This window comes from Phoxinus phoxinus (genome assembly GCF_949152265.1).
Source record: "Phoxinus phoxinus genome assembly, chromosome: 16".
NCBI classification, from domain to species: Eukaryota; Metazoa; Chordata; class Actinopteri; order Cypriniformes; family Leuciscidae; genus Phoxinus; species Phoxinus phoxinus.
This window is the reverse complement of record NC_136891.1, coordinates 11,101,824-11,124,649: the sequence shown is the minus strand read 5'-3', so window position 1 is coordinate 11,124,649 and position 22,826 is coordinate 11,101,824. Positions and strand designations below refer to the sequence as shown.

General features: G+C 36.5%; 1 protein-coding gene across 5 annotated transcripts in view; it reads left to right on the top strand.

Annotated features, from left to right (window-relative positions):
* The first annotated feature begins 421 nt into the window (after positions 1-421).
* Positions 422-22,826, top strand: part of pde4dip (phosphodiesterase 4D interacting protein) — a 68,280-nt gene continuing 45,875 nt past the window's right edge. For 3 of the 5 annotated variants that reach the window (XM_079584487.1, XM_079584486.1, XM_079584494.1), the window contains exons 1-3: positions 3,676-4,117; positions 6,903-6,955; positions 9,307-9,374. In XM_079584487.1, the coding sequence (XP_079440613.1) occupies positions 4,092-4,117; positions 6,903-6,955; positions 9,307-9,374 (147 nt within the window). In that variant the 5' untranslated portion in view covers positions 3,676-4,091. Of the gene's footprint in view, positions 627-3,675; positions 4,118-6,902; positions 6,956-9,306; positions 9,375-22,826 lie in introns of those variants that run through there. The other 2 variants (XM_079584493.1, XM_079584492.1) reach the window with 1 other exon arrangement.

The window sequence follows — 22,826 nt, the reverse complement described above, 5'->3', positions numbered from 1 at the left end:
AAACACCCACAAATGTAGAAACGCCCACTTTTGTTCCGCAGAGACCTCGGGATACACGTCACAACAGGGAAGGGAAATAAATCGCAATTTTTGGTTCATGCCTAGCCTAGCCAATGGTAATTTTTGTAGGCCCTATATGTATTCTTCGGTAGCTATGTTATTTTCAACGAAAACAGTTCAGTATTTTGCCTACACAATAGAATAGGCTACAGTTATCCACCAAAAATGATAGCTAATTAAGCTATAATATTCAACAGTATCAACGGCTTACGGCAAACACAAGCACACGATGAATAAATGTGTTGACAGTAGAGTGAAGAGGGCACGGCCAGCACAAGGCTCCTTTGATACGGCTGCATCTTCTCCTGACGCGTGCGATACACGGAGCACTGGACCGCGGGGGGGTTTCCTCGCTTGCACTGACTCGACAGACACCAATGACAATGAACTGCGCATCCTCATATTGCATTCGAAGCTATGCGACTGGTTTTATGACATCTGCAACACAATGACAAGCTCATTTACCTTAATTTGACGCGATATTGTGGATACAAAGACGCGCATGAAATATGGACTAATATGGACTGGACAGCGTCCGATGAGCGATACCGGAGAGATGTTGAAAGGTATGCTGTCCTCTATGACTGAAAACAAGTTGAAAATGCTGTGGTTGAGTCGGTTTATTTATCATTTTATCTGCGTAAATATAGCCTAATTGAAACGTTGTCTGTGATGGAGATGTTAAACATCAGAAAAAGCTATATTTTTTTCACGTGTGTGTTCATGACACAGTTCAAGCTGCAAAGGGTTAATGAAGAAAATAATGACCACGTTAGACCATGTGCTGACATAAAATGCAAGCATCTGTTAATCACGTGTGTCTATCTGTATTCTGTCATGTTGATCTGTTTAGATATCAATAAGGTTGAGTCTGTGCTGAAATGTAAGTCTGTGTTTGGGGTTTAGTGCTCTTTCACCACCAGTTTTGCTCTCTACATATGAGTGAAGAATAATTAGGATAAGCTTACTAATCCCAGTTATTATCAAGTGCTTGTCTAGGGTGCTGAAACTGTTCCAGTGAAAGAGCCATCATGGGTGGAGTGATGTATTTGCAAGGATGTACCCAAATGTTAGAGAAAATAATATTGGTGTCTCATTATTATTATTATTATTTTGTAAACATTAGGTTTATGCATCCTTACAATGGTACATTTTGACCCTCATAATCTTCCTTCAAATTGCACCTAGTAAGCTCCAACTGCCAATTTGAGCATTTGTATTATTACAAGTCATCCATTTAAGTTGGACAAATAATACATTTTGTAATTTTACATATATTTTTCATCATATTCAATTCGACTTTGCTTGATCATTCAAATGCTTGAAACTTGTATGCAATAATATATTACACGCAATAATATATTATTAAATATTAATTTTATGTTTCAATGAGTAAAACCGTATTTAGATTTAGTGTTAATCTGAAACACAATTTTCCTTTATTATGGTAATGTCAGTTATCCGGTTTGTGTAGGTCCTGATATCATCTAAAGCAGATTATTGATCTAGCCTAAACATAGCTGTCATAAGACATTACTGATGTTCATAATCAAAGTTTATGTTCTAGCACATTTATTTTCTTCTCAAGATTGCGGGGTAAATGCTGCTACAGCATATGTGAGAGCAGCTGTTTGATGTTACGAGCTCTCAATGTCATTTACTTCTGCTAATATTTTCCGTGCTTGATGAGGAATGTTAAAAGGACTATGATAATGACTTTCTTAGCATTGCATCAGTTTCCAAATGGCTGTCTAATTGTAATTGACAGAATATTGTGTCTGCTTCTAATTCTACTGTCGCAGATGGACACGTAGCAAGGAATTGTACTAGGAGTTATACAACTTTATTAACAGCTTGTAAAATGTGACAGTTAATTATCTAGTCGCCTCCTACACACAGACATATATATATATATATATACAATACAATGAAGGGGAAATGTCCTGTTTCTAATCAGCCGGTGCAGGGATTGCCTGGGATTCATTCTACACATATGGCAACCCAGAATTTCCCTGTCAGTGCTGCGAATTCATTATATACAAGACATAGAAGCATGAACAATTCCACCAATTAAATAATAATAGCCGTAGCCTGCCTGCTCACTCACACGCCATGTAATAGTCGGTAAACGTAACCATAACATGTGAGGTCATAGACGTCTTAATGCTTGAAAACATTTCACCCACATTATGTTTCAAAAATATTATGGGATAAAAGGGTGCTCAGTTGCTATATATTTATGGTCTATAAAAATACTGGATGAAGTGATGTAATAGCTGTTAGGAGGATCACCTGCTCTGAGGCAAAGTGCTCACTATGAAAGAATCCACTTTTCTGATATAAAACGGGCTGTTTGTGGTTAGTTAGGGTCCTGTGTGACTTGTGGTTCTCTGTCAGCCGTGCACCCAGCAGCTGGTCCTGGGCAGCTGTTCAAACACAGGGATTTCAGATTGAAGGGTGGGAACATAGTGCAGTCTCAGTGGTAATTACAGGGTCACCGTTGCTCCTGGGTTAGATACACTACCTCTTTCTCTGTTATTGGAAATATACTTGGGTTTAGTGTGATTCTTTCTGTACATTTAACGTTTTCTCTACCTAACTTCAGTTTTATTTTCTCTTTCAATCTCAAAGCATCTTTAATCATTCAGTTGAGCTGAGGAGAAACCTCTCAGAGAGTCCAAACGCAGTCGCATGCTGGCTTTCCTTGAAAGAGTAATGCGTGACATTTCCCAGGCCGGCAAGAAGACTAACGGGAGGCTTAATAAGAAATAAAATGTATAGCTGATGATGAACATGATGATTAATAGCTAGCAGGCTCTTCCAATGTCAATTATTTAACAGGGGGGGGGGAGGTTTTGTAATTATGTAACTTGCCTGAATGTTATTTCTCGCTCGAGTCAGTCTGTACCTTTAAAAAAAAAAGTGACATAACTGTTCTGAGAAGCTCTATTTAAGCTCCGGATAGTTTACTCAGAAATGAAAATTCTGTCATCATTTGTTAACCTTTATGTCATTGTTTCTGTATTCACTCTAACCTCCATACAATTGCATGCTAAATCAGTCACTTTCTCAGTGAGATTGCATGTATGAAAATGATGTGGATATTTCGGACTAAACTGTTACTTACCTCATTAGCCACTCCCCTGGAAAATATGTAATGCAATTTCCATTTTAGTCTCCTTGAGTTTAGTCTTAGTCACACACACTGTGGATTTTATAAATCATCCTGGAGTGAGACAGAACCTCACAGTTATGTCTGTGCTATATATATATATATATATATATATATATATATATATATATATATATATATATATATATATATACAGTATATTCTCTGTTTTTTACAGCTGAGTTAACTTTCAACGGCTTTTTGAACTTGGTAACATCAGATTCCTCATCTTCAGCAGAAAGAGATAGGCTAATCTTCTTAAATGCTGTGTTTTACCTACAGACCTGTCTGAGCCTGTGTCCCTCACCGCCCCTCCTCTCAGCTCATAGACCGTCACAGCTAGGGGCGGATAGCCCATTTACAATTTAAAGGATGCTCCTCAAGCCTGGGCAGGAAGGCCCAATATGGTTTTTACCAGTTGGAAACAACACACCCTCCTCCCCACACATACACAGAAAAACCTGTATTTGAGAGCATGCACGAACAGATCATTCTTTCAGGGCAAGCCAATGGCGCTCTGAGTGTGTGTGTGTGTGTGTGTGTACCCTCACCTCTGTGCTGTTTACCACTTAACAACCGTCTATGTGTTTCGCTGACTTCTGGTCTGGCCTTGCCACGTCAAATGACCGTCTCTTGTCTGCCGTCCAGAGAGAAATAGTAGCTTTGCCCCGCATGTGTGTGTGTGCGCGCTTATGTTTGGTTGGACTCCTGACCAGTCTTTGGAAATGAAGATTTCTTCACTAAAACACTGGATTAAGAGCAGAGCCACAGAAGAGAGCCTGGCTGTTTCCCTCTTTAGGAGCTGAGTTTGTTCCTGTCTGTTCTTTTTTAACTTTCCTGTGGTTTGGATGTCGCAAAGATGAGTGGATTTCTGTATCGTGGCAGGTAAGGTATTCACCCTGAAACAGAGCGGGAAACATATACTTCAGGAGAGAAAACAGCTTGCTTTCGTTTTTTTGAGGAATTTGTTTTTATATTGCTGTGTGTTCCACCATGATTTTGGGATTTGTTTGTTGTCAGAGTTTGAATCCAGGCATAACTCGCAGTAATTTGAAAAATGTGGGAGTACAATGTCTGGTTTGCCTCATCTTAAGGCTGAAATCATTACATTAGCAGACTTTGCATGAGTTAATTAAGGAAATAAAAAAATGTCAATGCCATTTATGTTTAAGCAACTCCGAATGTTTGGGAATACTAAACTATGCCCCTCTGCTTATGCAATACACTGTTTAAACAGCATTCACGTTTGAGCAGACCATTTGTCAGTGTGGGGGAGTTCATTTCTCAGCTGACCACCAGCGTGATTATGAGTGACCTAGAGCAGGTGGTCATGACTCAGGGATGTTCTTGGCATCTGAAGCTATTGGCCATGTTTTGTTTGTATGTGATGAAGCTTTCCTTCTCTATGGAAAATCTGACTGCAATGGTGGCCGTTCACAGAAACAAAGAGGATCGTTACAAACTTTTTAGCATAGGCCCTTCCCCCACAATATGCACACCTTAGTGGGTGGATCGTTGCCGGCATGGTGAAGTTGTTGACACCCTTGTTTAGCTGTGTGTGGAAGACCATCTGTTTATTTCTCTTTTGCTTGCAGAACCCTTCTGTCTGTCACCCTCTGCGGGGCAATAATGTGAGATGGCTGTTCTTTGGCTTTTAGGAGAATATGAGATCTTTTAAGTGCTTGATATATGGATCATGTAAATTAGGCGCCCGACTCTTTGTCTTTCGGATCAAAGTGAGGAAATTGAATGGTCGGCCCCATCTGTCACACTATTGTCGTCTAGGCTGTATTATTGCCTAAACCCATTTATTGGATAAGTGTGAAGAGCTCATGTGCGCGTCAGTCATCATCTATTCTAATGGGCCTTTAGGAAGGGGCCAGGGGTATATACCGGTAGTTTGGAAGTGGTATTGAAAAGATCAAGAGAGGAAGACTAACTGCATTTATGAACATTCACTGGATATGTTTTGTTGTCAAACCAAGGAAATGTTTATTCTATCTGCCTTGCATCTGTAACATCAAGTACCCAACAACTGCAATAGTAATTATTTAAAGTAGATTTTAGTTAGCTATTTTAATTAGATGAGTGATTCCCATCCCAACCAGGGGTATATGCACCCCCGGGGGTTCTTAAGCAGGTTCCAGGGGGTAAGATTTAGCTTTTGCTTTGTCAAACCTTGAAATCTGACTTGGTGTTGGTGAAGCAGCACTGTAGCCTGATGGAATACATCCATTTTTGAATGAAATTAATGTTTTTATTCTGCAGGAATGAATTGAATTGATCAAAAGTTGCAGTAAATGCATTTTTGAACGGTAGTGTGTATGAAAAGTTTGAGAGACATTGACTTTACAAGATTCTGCATTTTCAGCATGTTCCTTTCAGCCATTTAAAAACTGCAGTGCAGTCAAATGTTTTCTATTATTGAGGCATGTGAGCATGAGAATGCATAATTTTACCGTATTACCCTATTAGACTGCCACTTACTTTAAATCAGCCATTTACTGATGCAGCAACAAACAATTGCCTCATGAGTCATGACAATTGTGGCATGCTACTAAATACGTTGGAATATTCTAGGGGTCTTCAAAAGTGTGTCCGCAACATTACTGCATGCAGGTTTGACAATTAATAATACAATGAAAATATGTGGTAGAATATAATGTATATGACATTGTAATAATCATTAAATGGCTATATATAAGCATCACAAATGTACACTACTGTTCAAACGTTATATTAGGATTTTTTATTCAGCAGACACATTAAAAAGATAAAGATATTTATAATGTACAAAATATTCCATTTTAAATAAATGCTTGATCTTGCTATTCATCAAAGAATCCTAAAAAAAATGCATCACAGTTTCCACAACAATATTAAGCAACATTGATAAGAGATGTTTTTTGAGCACCAAATTAGAGTGATTTCTGAAGGATCATGTGACACTGAAGATTGGAGGCTGGAAAAGGCTGAAGACTCTTAGAATAATATAGAATTACAAAATCGATGTCATTCGCATATAAGCCAAGCACTCAGGCACTGAGTGCATGTGAAAGATGACTCTGTCTTAAATGTCCTTGTGTCCATTTGTGCTGATGATCTGCAATCTGAGCAGCGTTTTAGACCCTGTGGGCACTAATCAATAAGAATGTTTAGGAGGTTAAATATTAATGTTTAGATGAGCACTAGGAAGGAACTTTGCTATCTTCTATATGGGGCAGAATGAGAGGAAAGCTACTTTATTTAAGATATGCTGTCCCACATCAGCTCGTGTCAGCATTGTGATTATGCAATTATTTAACCTCTTATTATAATCACATCACTATAATTATCATAGTGCCCAAAGAATACCTGTTTATTAGCAGTACAACTGACCATGCTGCCCAATTAACAAATGTGAAGCAGATGACAGGTGACAAAAATTAGGCATTAAAAATGATCAGGTGTGCTGATTATGTGTCACTTGGTTAACATGAACAGACTGATGAGCCTTTAGTGTGGAAACTCTGAAGGTTTGTGAACTGGATATTTATCTGACATTTGAGAACGTTTAAATATGGGTAGAACCAAAAAACATTGTTTCCTATATAATACAGTATTATGTTCAACAGAAACAAATTAAACTGATACAAGACAGTTAATGTTAATCTTTTCTTGTATGTTTCAGACACTATAATGAAAATAAAGTGGCCCGGCCCAAGAGCATGATCAATATGGGTGGTAAGTAATAAGTATATAATTTTACTGGTAGATTTTCTGTTTTACACAACGGATGAACTCACCAGTTTTTGCAAGTATTTCCAAATGTACAATTATTCTTAATGCTGTCACAACACATGGCACTTCATGACTTGCCTAAGAAGACCTCTTACCCACAGTAAAATCTCTGGAATGCGTAGCCTCTTGTGACTTTTTTATAGAATATTGGACAAATTTTGCCAAAACAACTCATTTAATCTTAGACCTGATTGTGCAAAACACTGTGGCAGTGACATTTTGAAAAACCCTTTAAGTCTGCTTGGTTGGGTTGCTTCTCTCTGGATATCAATTGGCACAAAGCTCTTTCAAAAAGATTAAGGGGCCGTTTACACGACACCGTTTTCAACTACCGGTAAATACGGAAAACTTTTTGTGAGGTTTGGCCGTTCATTTACACGACAATGGCATTTTGGGTGCCTGAAAACGCAAACTTTTGAAAATTGGTTTCAAAGTGCAAGTTCTTGAAATCAATACTGTTATCTTCATGTAAACTACAAAAACGTGAATTTGTAAAAACGGTGACGTCATACGTATGCGACGTGTATTACGTGTCCAGTCTATAGCCGTGTAGTGTTTCTTTACAACGTGACATTGCCAACTACTGGCCTGGCATGAATAATACAGCGTTTTCTTTTGTTGTTTTCGCGGATCCATGTAAACAAGGGTCGTTTTGATAACATTGTTGTCTGTACGTGAAAAACGCCAAGGAAAAACAACGTTTTTAGTACATCATTGTCTTGTAAACGTACCCTTAATCATCTCTCCCTCATCCTTTCCCTCCTCCTCTCCGCAAATAAAAAAAACATACAGTATATTTCTGGACATATTTATGAGTTGCTAATAAAAAACATAAAGCTAATGGCTTAATTATGTTTAAGTAAAAGTTCCAGAAAACTCGCTCTCGGACACCTCGCTGTGAGAGTGTTTGACATTTCTCTGGCACAGTTAAAGTGTGGTGCAACAGGCCTGTGCCATGCACTCGTCTCCAATACACCCCCAGGCTCACTTCCAGTACACATCACTGGCACATTTTAAATAAAAGTCCTGTAATAAGCTTTAATGAGGCCATGCCATGGTTTTAAAGAACTGCAAGAAGATTGGGCCTTACCAGTGTTTCTGTGATTATGTCCTGTGGGGGTTATCCTATTCTCATGCTTGGAAAAAAACACATAATTTTAGCCCTGTTCCTGGCCTGTTAATGGCTCGACACAGTTCTGCCCTAGTGTATGTGCTCCCAGCATTATAGGTAACACTATAATAACTGCATGCTATTAGTTAAGCATTACTAAACAGTTAATTCATAATTTATAAAGCATTAATATACATTAATAAGCAGTTTATAAATATGCTTATAAATCAAGAATAAAGCAGTTTTAGCTGTATCTATAATGTGTTTAATAATTGTATTTTCATACTTTATTAATGATCAATTTATCATTTCTAAATTAAGGATTTCATTATTTACAAACCAGTTATTTAGGAAGTTGTCAGTGGTTCATAAGATCACTTAGAAATTTTAAGTAAATGATTAATAAACTATTTAAGTGCACATTCATAAATCTTGAATATATTTATATGTTTTATCACTGTGTTTTGTCTGTTTCCTTTTTCTGTTTAGAAGATAACTGAACATTTAAATCTCCTTTGTAAATGCTTTACCAGCATAAATAGATCTCACTTTAGATGAGCTCACAAAAATAGTTAACTAACCACTACTAAATGCTTTATAAATACCTGAACTAACCATGAATTACAGGAGAAAAACATGTTAACAAAGCATTTATTAACACACTAAGTAACTATTACTACATGTCTGCATAATTAGATATATGAATGTACATTTAAATAGTTTATTAATCATTTACTTACACTTTTTATGAAACCACTGACAACTCCTAAATAACTGGTTTTTATATAATGCAATACTTGATAATTAATAAAGTATGGAAATACAATTACTAAACACATTATATATATGCATATAACTCAAGAACAAAGCATTCTGTATTTATAAACTGCTTATTTATGTCTATTAATGCTTTATAAATGATGAACTAACTGTTTACTAATGCTTAACTAATGATTAACAGCGTGCCGTTATTATAAAGTGTTACCGCATTATATTATATTATATTATTTAAAAACAAACAGAATTTATTTATAACAAATTATTTATTGTTTGAGTCATGGCATGCAGCATCCCATTTCCCTCTCTTTCCTTCAACATTCTATTTACCATAATTTTTTTTAATAAAGCAAAACATATATTTTTTCTATAGAGATTCTAACTGTTGTTGATTGTATTCTAACAGATTCCTCCAGTGATGACGCCGAGAAGAGCTCTGTTCTGCAGACACATAGCCTGAGAGAGTTTGAACAGGTAGGTGCTTGCTTTCCTTTCCCCGAAATTAGATTTAGCATGCAACCGCAACCTCTGAAAGCCATTTGTCAGGCCTCTGAGTGGCTTCCACTGTGTTGAGGACGTTAATCTTTGGTGTTTTCCTGCAGATGAGGTGATCCAGTGAACTAGTTGGAGAGCTTACTTAAAACGTAGATGTAAATACTATACTTTGTTCTTTTGAGTAATCAGAACCATCCTCTTGTTGCACAGCTAATCGTTCCTTGTACCAGTTCTGACATGTTAATACGCCATCAAGCTGTCCTAGTTCATTCTGGGAATGCCAGATTGTGAACAACATCACTATTGACATGTTCTTTCAGCTCGTTGTCCTTTCTAATCACATTTACTCATGCTGTTGTCCAGTAAACACAACGGAATCCATCAAGATTTCCCAAAAACTACGTGCGCACACGCACAGCCGAGTAAACTTACATATGGTTTTTGTAGTGTTCTTTTTTATTTTTATGTGATTTCCATAAAACACACTCTGGAGCAGAGCAGAATCTGGAATGCTTGCTGTACACACGCTGCTGTGGTCTATCTGTTTGCAAAATGCTTTCTGGGAAATGAGCCAGCCTATTATGGCGGTGATATAACTTCAGCCTTGCTACCTTCATTTATGAGAGGCCTCTGTGAAATACTGCAGGTTTTTTTCCCTTTGGAAAGGTTCAGGAGAGTTTTGTGAAAAACATTAAATAAAGACACAAAACAAAAAGATGACAGACCACTGATTAGAATATCATAACGCATATCAGTATTCCATAACAAAAATGCTTGATAAAAATCAAAGTGGACTTTGAGCTATTGTATTCTAACCCTCTTAATTCAGATATTGAGTTACTCTAATTTATTGAATTTTCATAAATTTGCATGTACTGCTTTATAGAGAAGAAATCTCATCTGATGCTCCTCAAAACTGTTGTAGTTAAAACTGGCCTTTATAGTGTTTTTCAGGGCTGGGATTGGGAATTTTGTTGACATTTTATAATCTATAGTGTAAGGTTTTTATATTACATATTATACAGTAAACTTTAAAAAAAAAATATATATGTATATTTTATTCAGATGAATCCCAATTTTCATTTATCCTTTGTTTCTTCGATTCTTAAAATCTCAAGATCTCTGATGCTATGCCTTTTGTCAGTGGCTGCATGATAATGTGAACACTTTAGTTGTTGGCTAGTTTTAGTGAATTAATAACATATGGCACAAGCAGTGTCTGATTCTTGTAATGAATTTGTGTTGTACCTTTGTGTTTGTGTATACGTGAGAGATTTAAACGAGTCGCAGTGATCTTTTCTCCATGGATGGAACATTTGTTCTATTAAACAAGGTAGGCCTCTAGCCTAAATTCCTGTCAGTTGGAAGAGCCGATCGTTTCCAAACTTGCTTGAAATATGAATCTGCCAAAATATCATTTTTAGCTGTCAAACAACTCGGTGGGGTGTGATTGGAAGGTAGAAGAGTTGAAAGTAGGAAAAAAAATCAAAACACACTTCTTCAAAAAGCACTTTTTGCTGTATTTAAGAAATTGAAAGCTTATGGTTGCCCGTTGTTCGTAGTCGTACCAACCACAAAGGCAATTTAAATGAATATAATACGATTGTTTGTGCGCTATTACAACCTCAGGACAAATTACAATTGCTAATCTGTTGTTGTGCCCTTATTTTGAATACTTCACAGAATGTGGAGATTTTTGACAGGCTCTGTCAAGACCTGATCACATGTGGCCTGGCTCTCTTTCAGCAAGTAGTCGACAAAATTCTTAAAGCCTCAGACAGCGAGAGCCGGTTCTGTCTATCTGGGAGCTTCTGAGCTCTGTGCAGCACTCCCTTCATGTAGTTTTTCATTTGGATAGAAAATAGGTCAAAATTTTCTGCATGAAGAGCAACACATGCCTTGAAGCATTTCATTATATTTTGCTCATCGTGTCTGATTCATGTCACAAAGGCAATTCTCACTGAAACAAGCCCGGCACAGGGAATACACAAAATGATGGAAAGGAATATTATAAACTGAGGCGCGTGATGTATATTCGAGTGCGTTTTGGGCTTTTTAGGGAATCGATCAGTATTATTCCCCTCCGAGCTGGATATCATAGACTGATGAATGGGTATAACCGCTAACATGTGGCCTTTCTCTCCCAATCTGTCCATATGAAAAGCTTTTTTTTTTTCTCTCTCTCTCTCTCTCTCTCTCTCTCTCTCTCTCTCTCTCTCTCTCTCTCTCTCTCTCATCTCACTCAAATTCATCTGGATTGTTGGGTTATTACTCTCTGACATGAGAGTGATACTTGATACAGTCAGTCTAAATTGCTTTCATTTCCAATATGAAGGCTATATAGAACCTTCTGGGAGAAGGAGGCGGGAGTAAATGTTTAAGATTAAGATTGTGGGAGATTTTTTGGTTCGATTTTGGGCTGTGGAAAACGCATGTAGCACCATAAGTGTCTCGCGCTGCCCTCTACTGGTTTGTTTCACAAAAACAGTATATTTTATCCACCCCCTGACCCCATTTCCTTTTCTCCCCCCCCCCCACACTCTCACTGATCAGCACCATCAAGCATACAGTGAGAGAACTGTGGCCAGACAGCTTAATTCAAGCCAGATCTTTGTAGTAAATCAGTGGTCCGCATCAGAGGGACAGAGCCATCATGCTGAGTAAATTACGGAGACAGTCATGGCTGATGATGATAATGTACTGTAGGAGGATTTAATCTGCACCATGTCTGTCTACAGACTAGATGCACCACGTTACTTTACTAAGGGGTTTCCTCCGTATTATTCGCTGCATCCTTATAGATCACCCTTATATGTTGTGAATTCGGTTACATTGTGAAGTATAGGAAAAGACTGCAGTAGCCACTATAGATGTAATCCAAGGAAGAAATTTGGGATCTTGGAATATCAGTAGGGTTGTCAAAAGTACCGGTAGTTCAATACTAAGCTCATAATAAACTTAAATATGTAATGGTTTGGTATCGCACTTCCTGCTCAAACAGCCATTTAGATTTTTGTATTCAATGGTGTTTGTCTTACTTATTAAGGGGATGATGTGATGGTTTGTTTATATTTTCAACCAGTTTTTGAAATGCACTTCAGTACTGTGATAAAAGCTTCAGCAATTATCATAATGTGAAAATTGAATACCGTCACATGCTAATTAAGTTTCTTAAAAAAGATAAAGCAATATTTACTTAATGTGCATCTTTGATATGTTGATGAAATACACCTACACCGAATTGAGAAATGTGAAACAATGTTTATTTATTTAAGAAATACTTGAAGGCTACTGCTACACACAATTATTTATTTCATTTGTTAATACCGGTATTTATATTATTATTTTTGTATTGAAATCGATATTGAGAATTGTTAAAATTGATACACACTACTGAAATTTTGACAAGCCTGATCGCAAGGTAAAAAATCTGAGACCACATTAAAAATAGAGGATTCAAAATCGAATTTAAAGCTGGAAGCAAACAAGATTTTTCTAATTTTGGAAAATATAAAGCAAACGTTATGATGCAAAATTAATAGGAAATATTTCAGATTTTACATAATATACTTTACTTTATAAAGTAATTTTCCTATTCAACATTTAATTTACTGAAATTGTTATGCTAATATAATTTGTAATGAAAAGTTTGTATTAAATTAGAAAAATACATGGAAGCATTTTCACTAGTGATCTATTTATTTTGGATCCCACTGTATGTTTGAAGCAGCCTTGTTCTGGCTTCAGATTTCAAACCTGCTGTGAAATTATCGCTATTTCAAGCTCTATTCACAGATGTTCACAGATTGAGCATTGTGTATATTTTTCTGAGGAAGTGTGTCACAGTATCTGTGTTCCTTTATAAAATAATTAGTAAATGAGTGTGTGTGAGTAAGCCATCCCTGCCTATTTTTATTATTCCTTGAGGCCATGTGGGACCAATTACAAACAAAATATGCAGGGAGGGGCAAAAGCCATATTTTTATGAATTGCTTCAGCACTTAGTGGCAGACCTAATGCCTCAATTATTGTACAATAAAGCAAAGACATTAACTGAGGTCAAAGAACCAGCAAACCACTATACTCTGTAAATCTTGACAGTCGCCGGCCAAATTGCATGGCAGAGCTGGATTAGAAAATGAAGAAACATTCAAATTTACAGATTTAATGAGACCTCAGATGATAAATGAGCTGCGGTCGGATTCCTGAATGACAGAAAGATCGGCCGGGTCTTTTTTCCCTATTCGAAAAGGAGTTTAAATCATGAAGCAAACTGTTCTTAATTAAATGTAACCTGTTTTTTGTGTATGCCAGCACTCATATATCAATGTAGTGAGTCACTGTGTAAATAGGAGCGAGTGCTTTAGACCAAGGCTGACACAGAAGTCTGCTCTGACCCACTGACTCTCTCTTCTACAAAGCAAAAGGGCTTTGAAGCGAAGAAAAGCATGCATATGCTTTTGTTTTTAATTTAACTTCTGTCATATGTATCCAGTATACATGCAGCAATCACAAGGAAAATTTGATTTATATGGACAGAGCTGCACGATCGTTAAAAGATTGCGATCTCGATCTCACGTAATTTTATTCCTAAATGACAATTCAACAATCGCCTTTTCAAAGTAACTTGATGCTTCAAATAAAGATTGTATCAATTGCATCGTTACACCAATAGGTTTTGTCAAGTGACTGTTAATAAAATGTATCTGTCATTGAATCAATCAAGAGAGTCATTCAAAAACACTGATTCATCCAGCAATGAAACAAGTCATTTTGAGTGAGTCATTGAATCTTTAATTCAAACCGATATTTAAAAATAAATAATTTAAATAAATGTATAGACTGTAGAAATTAAAATTTTGTCAAAACTTCTAGTAAATTACTTGCTAGTTTGTTTAGTTGCTATTTTGTTTGAGTTGTGATCCTTATATTAAACAAAAAAGTTCTTGATTCTCTATTTATCCAGAATCGTGCAGCTCTAGTGGACAGTCTATTGTCATGTATTAATTCATTCTCAGGAATTTTTTAATTATTTGTATTATTGCTGTTCACTACTACAGAAAATGTGTAATGCATTATTTTTTTAGACAATTATTCTGTAATAAATCTTTAATAATATTAAAATATGTTTATATATATATATATATATATATATATATATATATATATATATATATACATTTATTATATTAAAATGATATATGAATTAATGTTAATATATAGAAGTATATATAGACAATATATAGCTGATTTGTGTGGAGCAGAGTTGGTCTCTTTTTTAATATTAATGTTTAATCCGTTTCTTCTCCAGATGTTTTGCTGCTGGGTTTATCAAACAGCTCTGTTTTGTTCCAGTGTTTGGTGGTTTTCCCCTTCATTCCATCTTCTGTTTCCTTGGCCCACTCAGGTTTTGCAGTTTATGCAGTTACATTTTCTGACATCTTGCCAGTACTCAAATGTTCTTTAGTTTCTCTGTCTGCGCCGTGCTTGCGCTCTGGCGTGGTAGTTTGGAATGGTAATAATACTAATTTCACCGGGGGCACTCTTTCCTGGGGGAAACTTAAAGGCCGTGAGATCATATTTTGAGATCCCAGTCCAGTTTTGACATCAAACGCACAGGCCTGCATGTTCTCAGGCGAGGCCGTAATCCGATTTTTGAAAATATACCTAACGTCTGCTTTAATGAGCTAACTCGAGTGCCTCATACCCCCTGTGAAAATATTCGAACTGCCTATGAAATACAAGAATTGAACCATCAAACCCTTGTTAAAGCACTCAGAGCTCAGGGGATGATACTGTGCGGTGGAAGTACTGGGCCGTTATGTGTTCTGGCTGGTTCTGTAGAAACGGTGAGCCACGATAGGCCTGGGAGGAAGGAATAGCGGTGTTTGTAAATACCTCTCCAATTTTCGGTAATGCGCCACTAATAGGAACCAGATGAACGTTTATTTAATTTGTCAGGAAGGTAAAATTAAGAAGAGCAAGACTCTAGAGTCATGGAGCTGCGTTGAGGCTCTTGCGCCCGTGTGTTTGTGTTATTCTTGTTGATTTTTTTAAGGCAATAATCAAACATTTAGCTGGTAAGGAAATGCCAGGGGTCGACTTACTATAATTGGATTTCAGACTATTTTTCCACATCTCCTAAATAAAGCACACAACTGAGACAGAATAAATCAGATTAAGATTTTTTTTATTTTCGAAAGAAGGAAAAAATTACTTATGGTTTAAACTACCAATTAGATACAGTATGTAGACTATCTAATATCATGTTTTTTTTTTGGAACTTATTTCCTAATAATCACTTACATCCATATATATTTGCACAGCACCGTTTTGGGGTATTGGCTACCAACCATGAAAGTTTAAATGCGTAAAAACCAATTATAAACATGGAGACCCAGTGTGAGAGATTCTCTCCATGCTATCATAGCAAGTAGGCTACACAATATTGCATTGCATCGCACAACCCAGGTTGAAAAAAGCCTCACACTTGTGTGGCAAAAGCCAGAAGCTCTTGGCTGAATGTGTTGACCACAGATTCTTATATAAGATTGAAAAGGGGAAGCCACGAAAGATTCAGATGGTCTGTTGTTCATTTGAGTACTCAGTGTTTGACAGTAGTGCTCTCAAACCTCACTCTGTAATTATACATAATGATAAATGGCAAGTATAATTGACATATGTCAGCCACCATTATCCCGTGTGCATATTATGTATTTTTCAGTATATCTCTTATACACGTATACAATGAGCATGTTGAGCACCCCTGAGGTCTTTCCACAGCAGCCTGTTCTTTATATAAATCCTTTGTGGTCAAGAAATAGTAGATACTAGTAGTACATTAACTTAAAGTGCCCTACCTCTGTGATTGTATATTTCCATTCACCCATATATAAATGGACAGCAGCATACTGGTACAAACACAAACCCATGTTTTTGTCAGTGTCTTGAATGAATGCTTATACTCCATTTGTAATTAGCGGGATGTCTAGAAGTTAAATTAAATCGTAAGCTCCGTGTAGCTGCTTTCAGTTAAACTTTGATTCTAATCTATCCTAATTTAATCTAATTAGATTGAAATAAATTAGAATGAAGAGAAACTATATTAATTTGATTATTTTTGAAAGCCAGGAATCTAACCCAATGGGTTCTCTTAGTTGTAGTGTTTAAAAGTCAGCTGTTAAAAGCTCAAAACTGACAGCTATAAAGGACATATTTGTATCCGTGTTGTCTATGTTTCAAAGGCCCGTGATTTCTCTTTTCAGTCAGTGAATCCACACGGATAGATCCTGGAAGACTGCAGTGACCTGTGGAGGTCTGGTTGTTGGCTTGGTTGGACTTTTTTTCTTCTTCTGTGCTCTGGTTTTAAAGAATGACTGCTCTCTTTGTTTCTGAGCTCTGTTTAATTCGAAGCAACTTTCCCCAATCATGTTAAGCAGAAATAGACAAAGAGAGTTCGAGGGGAAATTCTGTTGCACGTCACACATGGACAATAGCATCCAATGCAAAGTCGATGACAATTGGGAGCGGGTTTCTGAGCTGGTTGAACTTGATCCCATAATTCAGTCTCACCATAAACACACTGAATTGAAGGCAGATTTAGTCTTTGAAGTGTGACTGAAAAACCAGTGCTTTATTTTGCTTCTCCCAAACAGAATTCAGCCTGTAACATGAAATGCTCACGCAGAGGAGGTCTCGTTCGCTGTGTTTATGGTTTGCTCTGGGAAAATGCCTTGCTGGACAGCTTGTGACACAGTAGTCAATCTCAGTCACTTTTTTGTTGTAGTTCATTTAGGAAGGCCAGTATGATCACAGTGACTTGATTTGTTTTACAGTGACTTTTATGTGTGCATAAACATAAGTGATTATTCTTTCACTAAGTGATTTCTCATTTGAGATCAGATACTTCTGTTAGACATAAGAAGCTGATTGCTCATTTAACATTCTGTTAGAAATGGCAAAATCTTGTTGATATAGCAAATCCATTCAGTGACGTGAAGCTCTCAGTAGAACAGCTTTGTGTAGAAACGTGCAGGGCAATTTGTTTTTTTATTGCTTACATTCAGTTCTTATGGTGCATCAAGACATGTTTTGCCAGTTTTGACATCAGTGATGTTGAAATGTATTAGTTCGATTTTTAGTTTCCTAGGAAGGAAATAAACTAGGAGATTTTTTTATTTTTTTATTTTGAAAGAAGTCTCCAATGCTCGCCAAGGCTTCATTTATTTAATAAATAAAAAATGCAGTAAAAATAGTGGTATTGTAACATATTATTACAATTTAAAATAACTGTTTTCTGTATTATTACATTTTCAGCAGTCTTTAGTGTCACATGATCCTGCAGAAATCATTTTAATATGCGGATTTGGTGCTCAAGAATCATTTTCAGGAAAAAAATCACGAAGAAAGCTCAAAAGAAATGTATTTGAATTAGAAATCTTTGTAACATTATTAGGATTTGTACTGTCACTGTTGATCAATTTAATCTTTCCTTGCTAAATAAATTTTTTTTATTAAAAAATATATATATTGACCCAAACTTATGCTAGTTTACATTGTACAGTCTAGAGAAAATAAAAACCCACAATAAATCTAATTGTAAAAAGACCAATCAAAAAACATAAAGTAACAAAATAAAGAGGTAAAAAGAATAAAGAATAATGAAAAAGATTAAATTGACTGTTCGCAAAGACCCGTCCCCCTTAGTTACTGTTGCTATGTCCGACAAGCTACGCCACTCTCATGCCAAACCATGTTCTCACGCAGAGAAAAATACATCGCCGATAAAGATACTTTTCGGTTACTTTTGATATTAAACATATAAAACAAAGTCTCACCTTTAAAATTTGGTAATTTTTAAAAATAAATTTAAACAATAAATACCGTTTTGTGGCTTTTTAATGTGTCGTGACAGATCGCTGTGGAGCCTCAGTTAAAGCTGCTCGTGAACCGATCATCTCTTCCTTCTAGTTAATTTATAGCATCAAATAAACATGAATGAACATAAGAAGGAATGTTGTTTTAACCGCGGAAAGGCGTCAGTACACTCCGTTTTTCAAGTTCAAATCCTGCCATGTTAATCTACTAACTCTCCTGACTGCTTTGTCGGACAAAATGGCGGATGGCGAAGTATGATTGGTCAGATCACCTGTCAATCAAGCTCCCTGCGAAGGGTCAATTACATGAATTTGAAAAGCTTTAGAAGTTCACAATTTTCTCAGGTTCAATGTTTTCATATTTAAAATGCTTTTAATATCTGACCTTTACTGATTCAACTGCACCTGCCAGGTCAAATGCACCTTCTAAAAATTGACCAGCACCCACTACTTTTTTCCATTCCTGTATTTCCACTAGGGATATTGTTGAGGTCACTTCCTCTCCTGGCAGAAACTCAGAATTCACACCTCTGAATGTGTTTAGAAAGATGACACAAGAGATGGAAAGAGGGAGCAGTAAGAGCGAGAGACGCCAGGCTTTAGATCTTATGCCAGTGCAGTAACACCTTGGCACAACTTTTCATGTTTTCCCTCTCATTTGCTCTCTCTTTCTCTCACTTTTTCTCTGCTATGAATGGAGAGAAAATTACCAATGTGGTATAGAACGTCATCAATGCCTGCTGCTTTATTAGGCCTAATTTTAAAGTATGTTATTACATTTGGTTTATAATCAGTTATCATAAGATTAGTAAAGGTTATGAAGCATTAACCCAATGTTGAGTATGTTTCAAGCCTAGCAAAAGTGCCTTGGTGTTTCTTAGACATTATTAAACATGAACATGAGGGCTAAATGTTAAGATATCCTGAAAGAACCAGAGACTCACTTGGCTCAGCATGATGAAGTGATCCCTGTTTTCTCTAATGGCTTTACGTTGTTGACGGTGGAGCGAAACCTTTCTTTAAAACTCGGATTACTGTCCTTCCTCTCATTACCGAAAAGAAACAGATGTGGAAATAATGAATCGGTTGTTATCAGAGAGTAACGTGCGCTGCAATCGAAGAGATGTATGATGTATTTCCTGAGTCATAGCGAAGAGGTTTAGCATGAATTGGAATTTAGCGAAAAGAAGAAAGATGTAAGTAAACAAATTAACAGACAAAATGGGAGATGGGAATAAGTCATCTCGTGTAGTTTGATCATTTTGCAGCCGTTGTTGTGCTGAAGCCTGAACCGAAGCCCAGAGTCTCAGCGGGAGTATCGTTCTGCTGAGTGGATGCGAGCTCAACGACGAGAGCCATCCGTCACACTCCATGCCCAGGGACGTCCACATTTGCCTGGGTAAAATATCACAACCCTGCAAGGGCCGGGGAACTCCGACAGGAGCATCAGATCTTTGGCCAAGAAGGCTCTGGTCTGGGATTCAGTGTCAAGCTGAAAAGTAATCGCACTGTTAAAATGTATGGCTTGGATGTGTAAATGGCACCAAGATGTGATGTTCTCTCTTCATTTCCTCTAGAAGTTACTGCAAAGAATCCAGCTGAAAATTAACTGAGCTGTTGCTGTGTTTTTGGTTGGTTTTATGCAATATATATATATATATACCATTCAAAAGTTTGAAGTAAAAAAAGTTAATACTTTTATTCAGCAAGGATGCATTAAATGAATCAAAAGTGACAGTAAAAGCATTTATAATGTTACAGAAGATTTCTATAAAAAAATAGCTGAATTGCTGATCTTTTGATCTTTCTATTCATCAAAAGATTCTGAAAAAAGTATCATGGTTTTGACTAAAATATGAAGCAGCCCTGTTTTAAATGTTCATAATAATAAGACATGTTTCTTGAGCACTAAATCAGCATATTGAAATCATTTCTAAAGAATCATGTGACACTGAAGACTGGAGTAATGATGCTGAAAATTCAGCTTTGGTATCACAAGAATAAATTACATTTTAAAATATGTTTAAAATAGAAAACAATTGTTTAAAATTAATTTTACTGTATTTTTGACAATAGAGTTCTATCAATAAAAACCTCAAACTTTTGAACCGTAGTGTGTGTAACTGCTTCGAACATTTTTGTGTTGTGGCTCTCCCTCTGTTCACACCTTTATGTAATGTTACTTTACACTGGACATTATTAATTCCATAAGCTCCTTCTGCGTTAGCCACCAGGGTGACTTTACCTCATAAACGTTCTGCCAATGAACTGTTAAAGCCAATACAAGGGCCCTTGACTTTTTCACAAAAATGTAGTCACCACTGTAGAGGGCGAGGGGTAGTGGTTCAGATACAGAACTTGCTTTCTGTACTGCAGTGTTGGTGTGTTAAGGTGTGTGTCTGGCGTATGGCTTTTGTGTTTGTCTGCGAGTGCTTGTGCTTGCGTGTCAGGCTCAGTGGGGCTGGCATAGTCTGTGGAAAAGCTCTCCCCTCGCCTCCGTATGATGCTGGCAAACAGGCAGAGCCTCCAATGTACACGCACCACGAGCACCATCCCGTGCCATCGCATCTGGAAATGATTTACCAGGCAGTGAGAGAGGACGAGGGGGAGATTGTGAATGGAAAAAAGAGAAGTTGCATAGGGGGAATTGAAAAGGGGTTTGAAAGAGTTCACCAAAAAGCAGAAAATTCTGTCATCGTTTAATCATCCTCATGTAATTTCACACACATTAAACACAAAATAAGCACCATAAAAGTGATGACTGGTGCAATATTTCATGTCTTCTGAAGCCATATAGCAGCTTTATGTAAGAAAAGACTGACATTTTTGTCCATACAATGAATAACAAGTTGGACCCAGTGTTTTAATATTTTCCATTTTCATTTGAATTTATTTAAACTTAAAATAAATAATAATAATTTGTTTTGTTTAACTATAATAACCCTGATTGGACCCCACTGACTTTCATTGTTTATTCATAGTACATTTTTATTTAAACATCTTCTTTTGTGTTCCACTGAAGAAAGTAAGATTTCATTTTTGGGTGAACTACCCCTGTAAGACCGATTATTTGACATTTTGGGATCGAAATTTTTATTTATGCATCTGTAATCGAACGAATTGTTTTAGATTTAGGTTCATGAAACAATAGCTTGAATCAAGCTCAAAGAGAGGATCCCATCCGCCTCCCTTCCATCTATCTTTTCTGTCTCCATGGCAACAAGAAGGATGTCCTGTGAAATTGGCTCAGGAATCTGGGTCTCTGCAAGAAGGCTGAAAATACATGAAAATGCCACAACGAACTGTTGCTGAACTCATCAGTCAGAGATGTAAGGAGTGCGATCATTACTTAAGACGATACAACAGTTGTGTACAGCGGAGTGGCCGTGACTGTTGATTTTCTGCTTGATTTATATCTGTGTTAAATAGAGAGCGGGCTTTGAGCTCTCAAACCCTCTCAGGCTAAGCCTGTCAGACTGAGTTTCACACAAACACATCAGCCATGTGCTTCGGTCATCATAATTACAAGATTCAAATAAACATAGAAATGGTCCAAAATAATTGACGTCTTTATTGGACTGTAAAATTGTAGTTAAAATAATTTGTTCTGGATTTAATTTGTATCAGATGAGAGACGTTGCAGGCCTTCAACATGTTTATAGCACATCAGGCTGTTTAATATGTTTTTATAGCATTATCTAAAGGCATTTCCCCATTGAGCTTCAAGACTACATTTGCCAATGGGTATTGCTGCCTCAGTCTCATTTATCATTTAATAACTGAAATATTTTGAAGGGTGTCCAATTTAGTTTGGAGCACTTTATGCTTTGTTTTTGTGTGTGTACTACTTGTATATGCCTTATTGTCCCAGAGAAAAATATTATTTCTCAGCAGTTGCTCATTCATAGCTCAGAGAATTAGAGTGTATAGAATTGTGCATACTCGTTTTCCTTATTTTAGATTACATTTGCCAACACTTAAATGTAAAAAATTTTTTTTTATCATATTAAATCATATTAAAAATTATTAAACTAAATTTAATAACACTGTTAAATCTAATCTCAAAATCAATATCCATTTTCATACTATACACTATAATGTTGCCTTAAATCATTGTAGCTTAAAATCATTGGTGTTTAATTTAGTGTTCTAATTAAACAAAATTGTTATAGAATTATATTGTTCAATGGTTTTGGTGTTGGTAAGATTTTGTAATGTTTTTGACTGAAGCATCTCACCAAAACTACATTTATTTGATCATCAATAAAGTACAACAGTATATTGTGAAAAATGATTAATACAAAAAATATGACTTTTCTATTTTAATTAGGGGTGTGCCAAAAAAATCGATTCACAGAAGAATCTAGATTCTCATTGGCAACGATTCAGAATCGATCTGAAATGTCCAAGAATCGATTTAATAAATAAATAAAATCAGCTGGCTGTTCGCCTCCATTTTTGTAACGGGACGTGAGCGGCAAATCACTAAAACAAAAAGGAAGCAAATGGATGAGAGGGAGATCTTTCGTTCCTACCATTTGCATGTGTTTTAAGT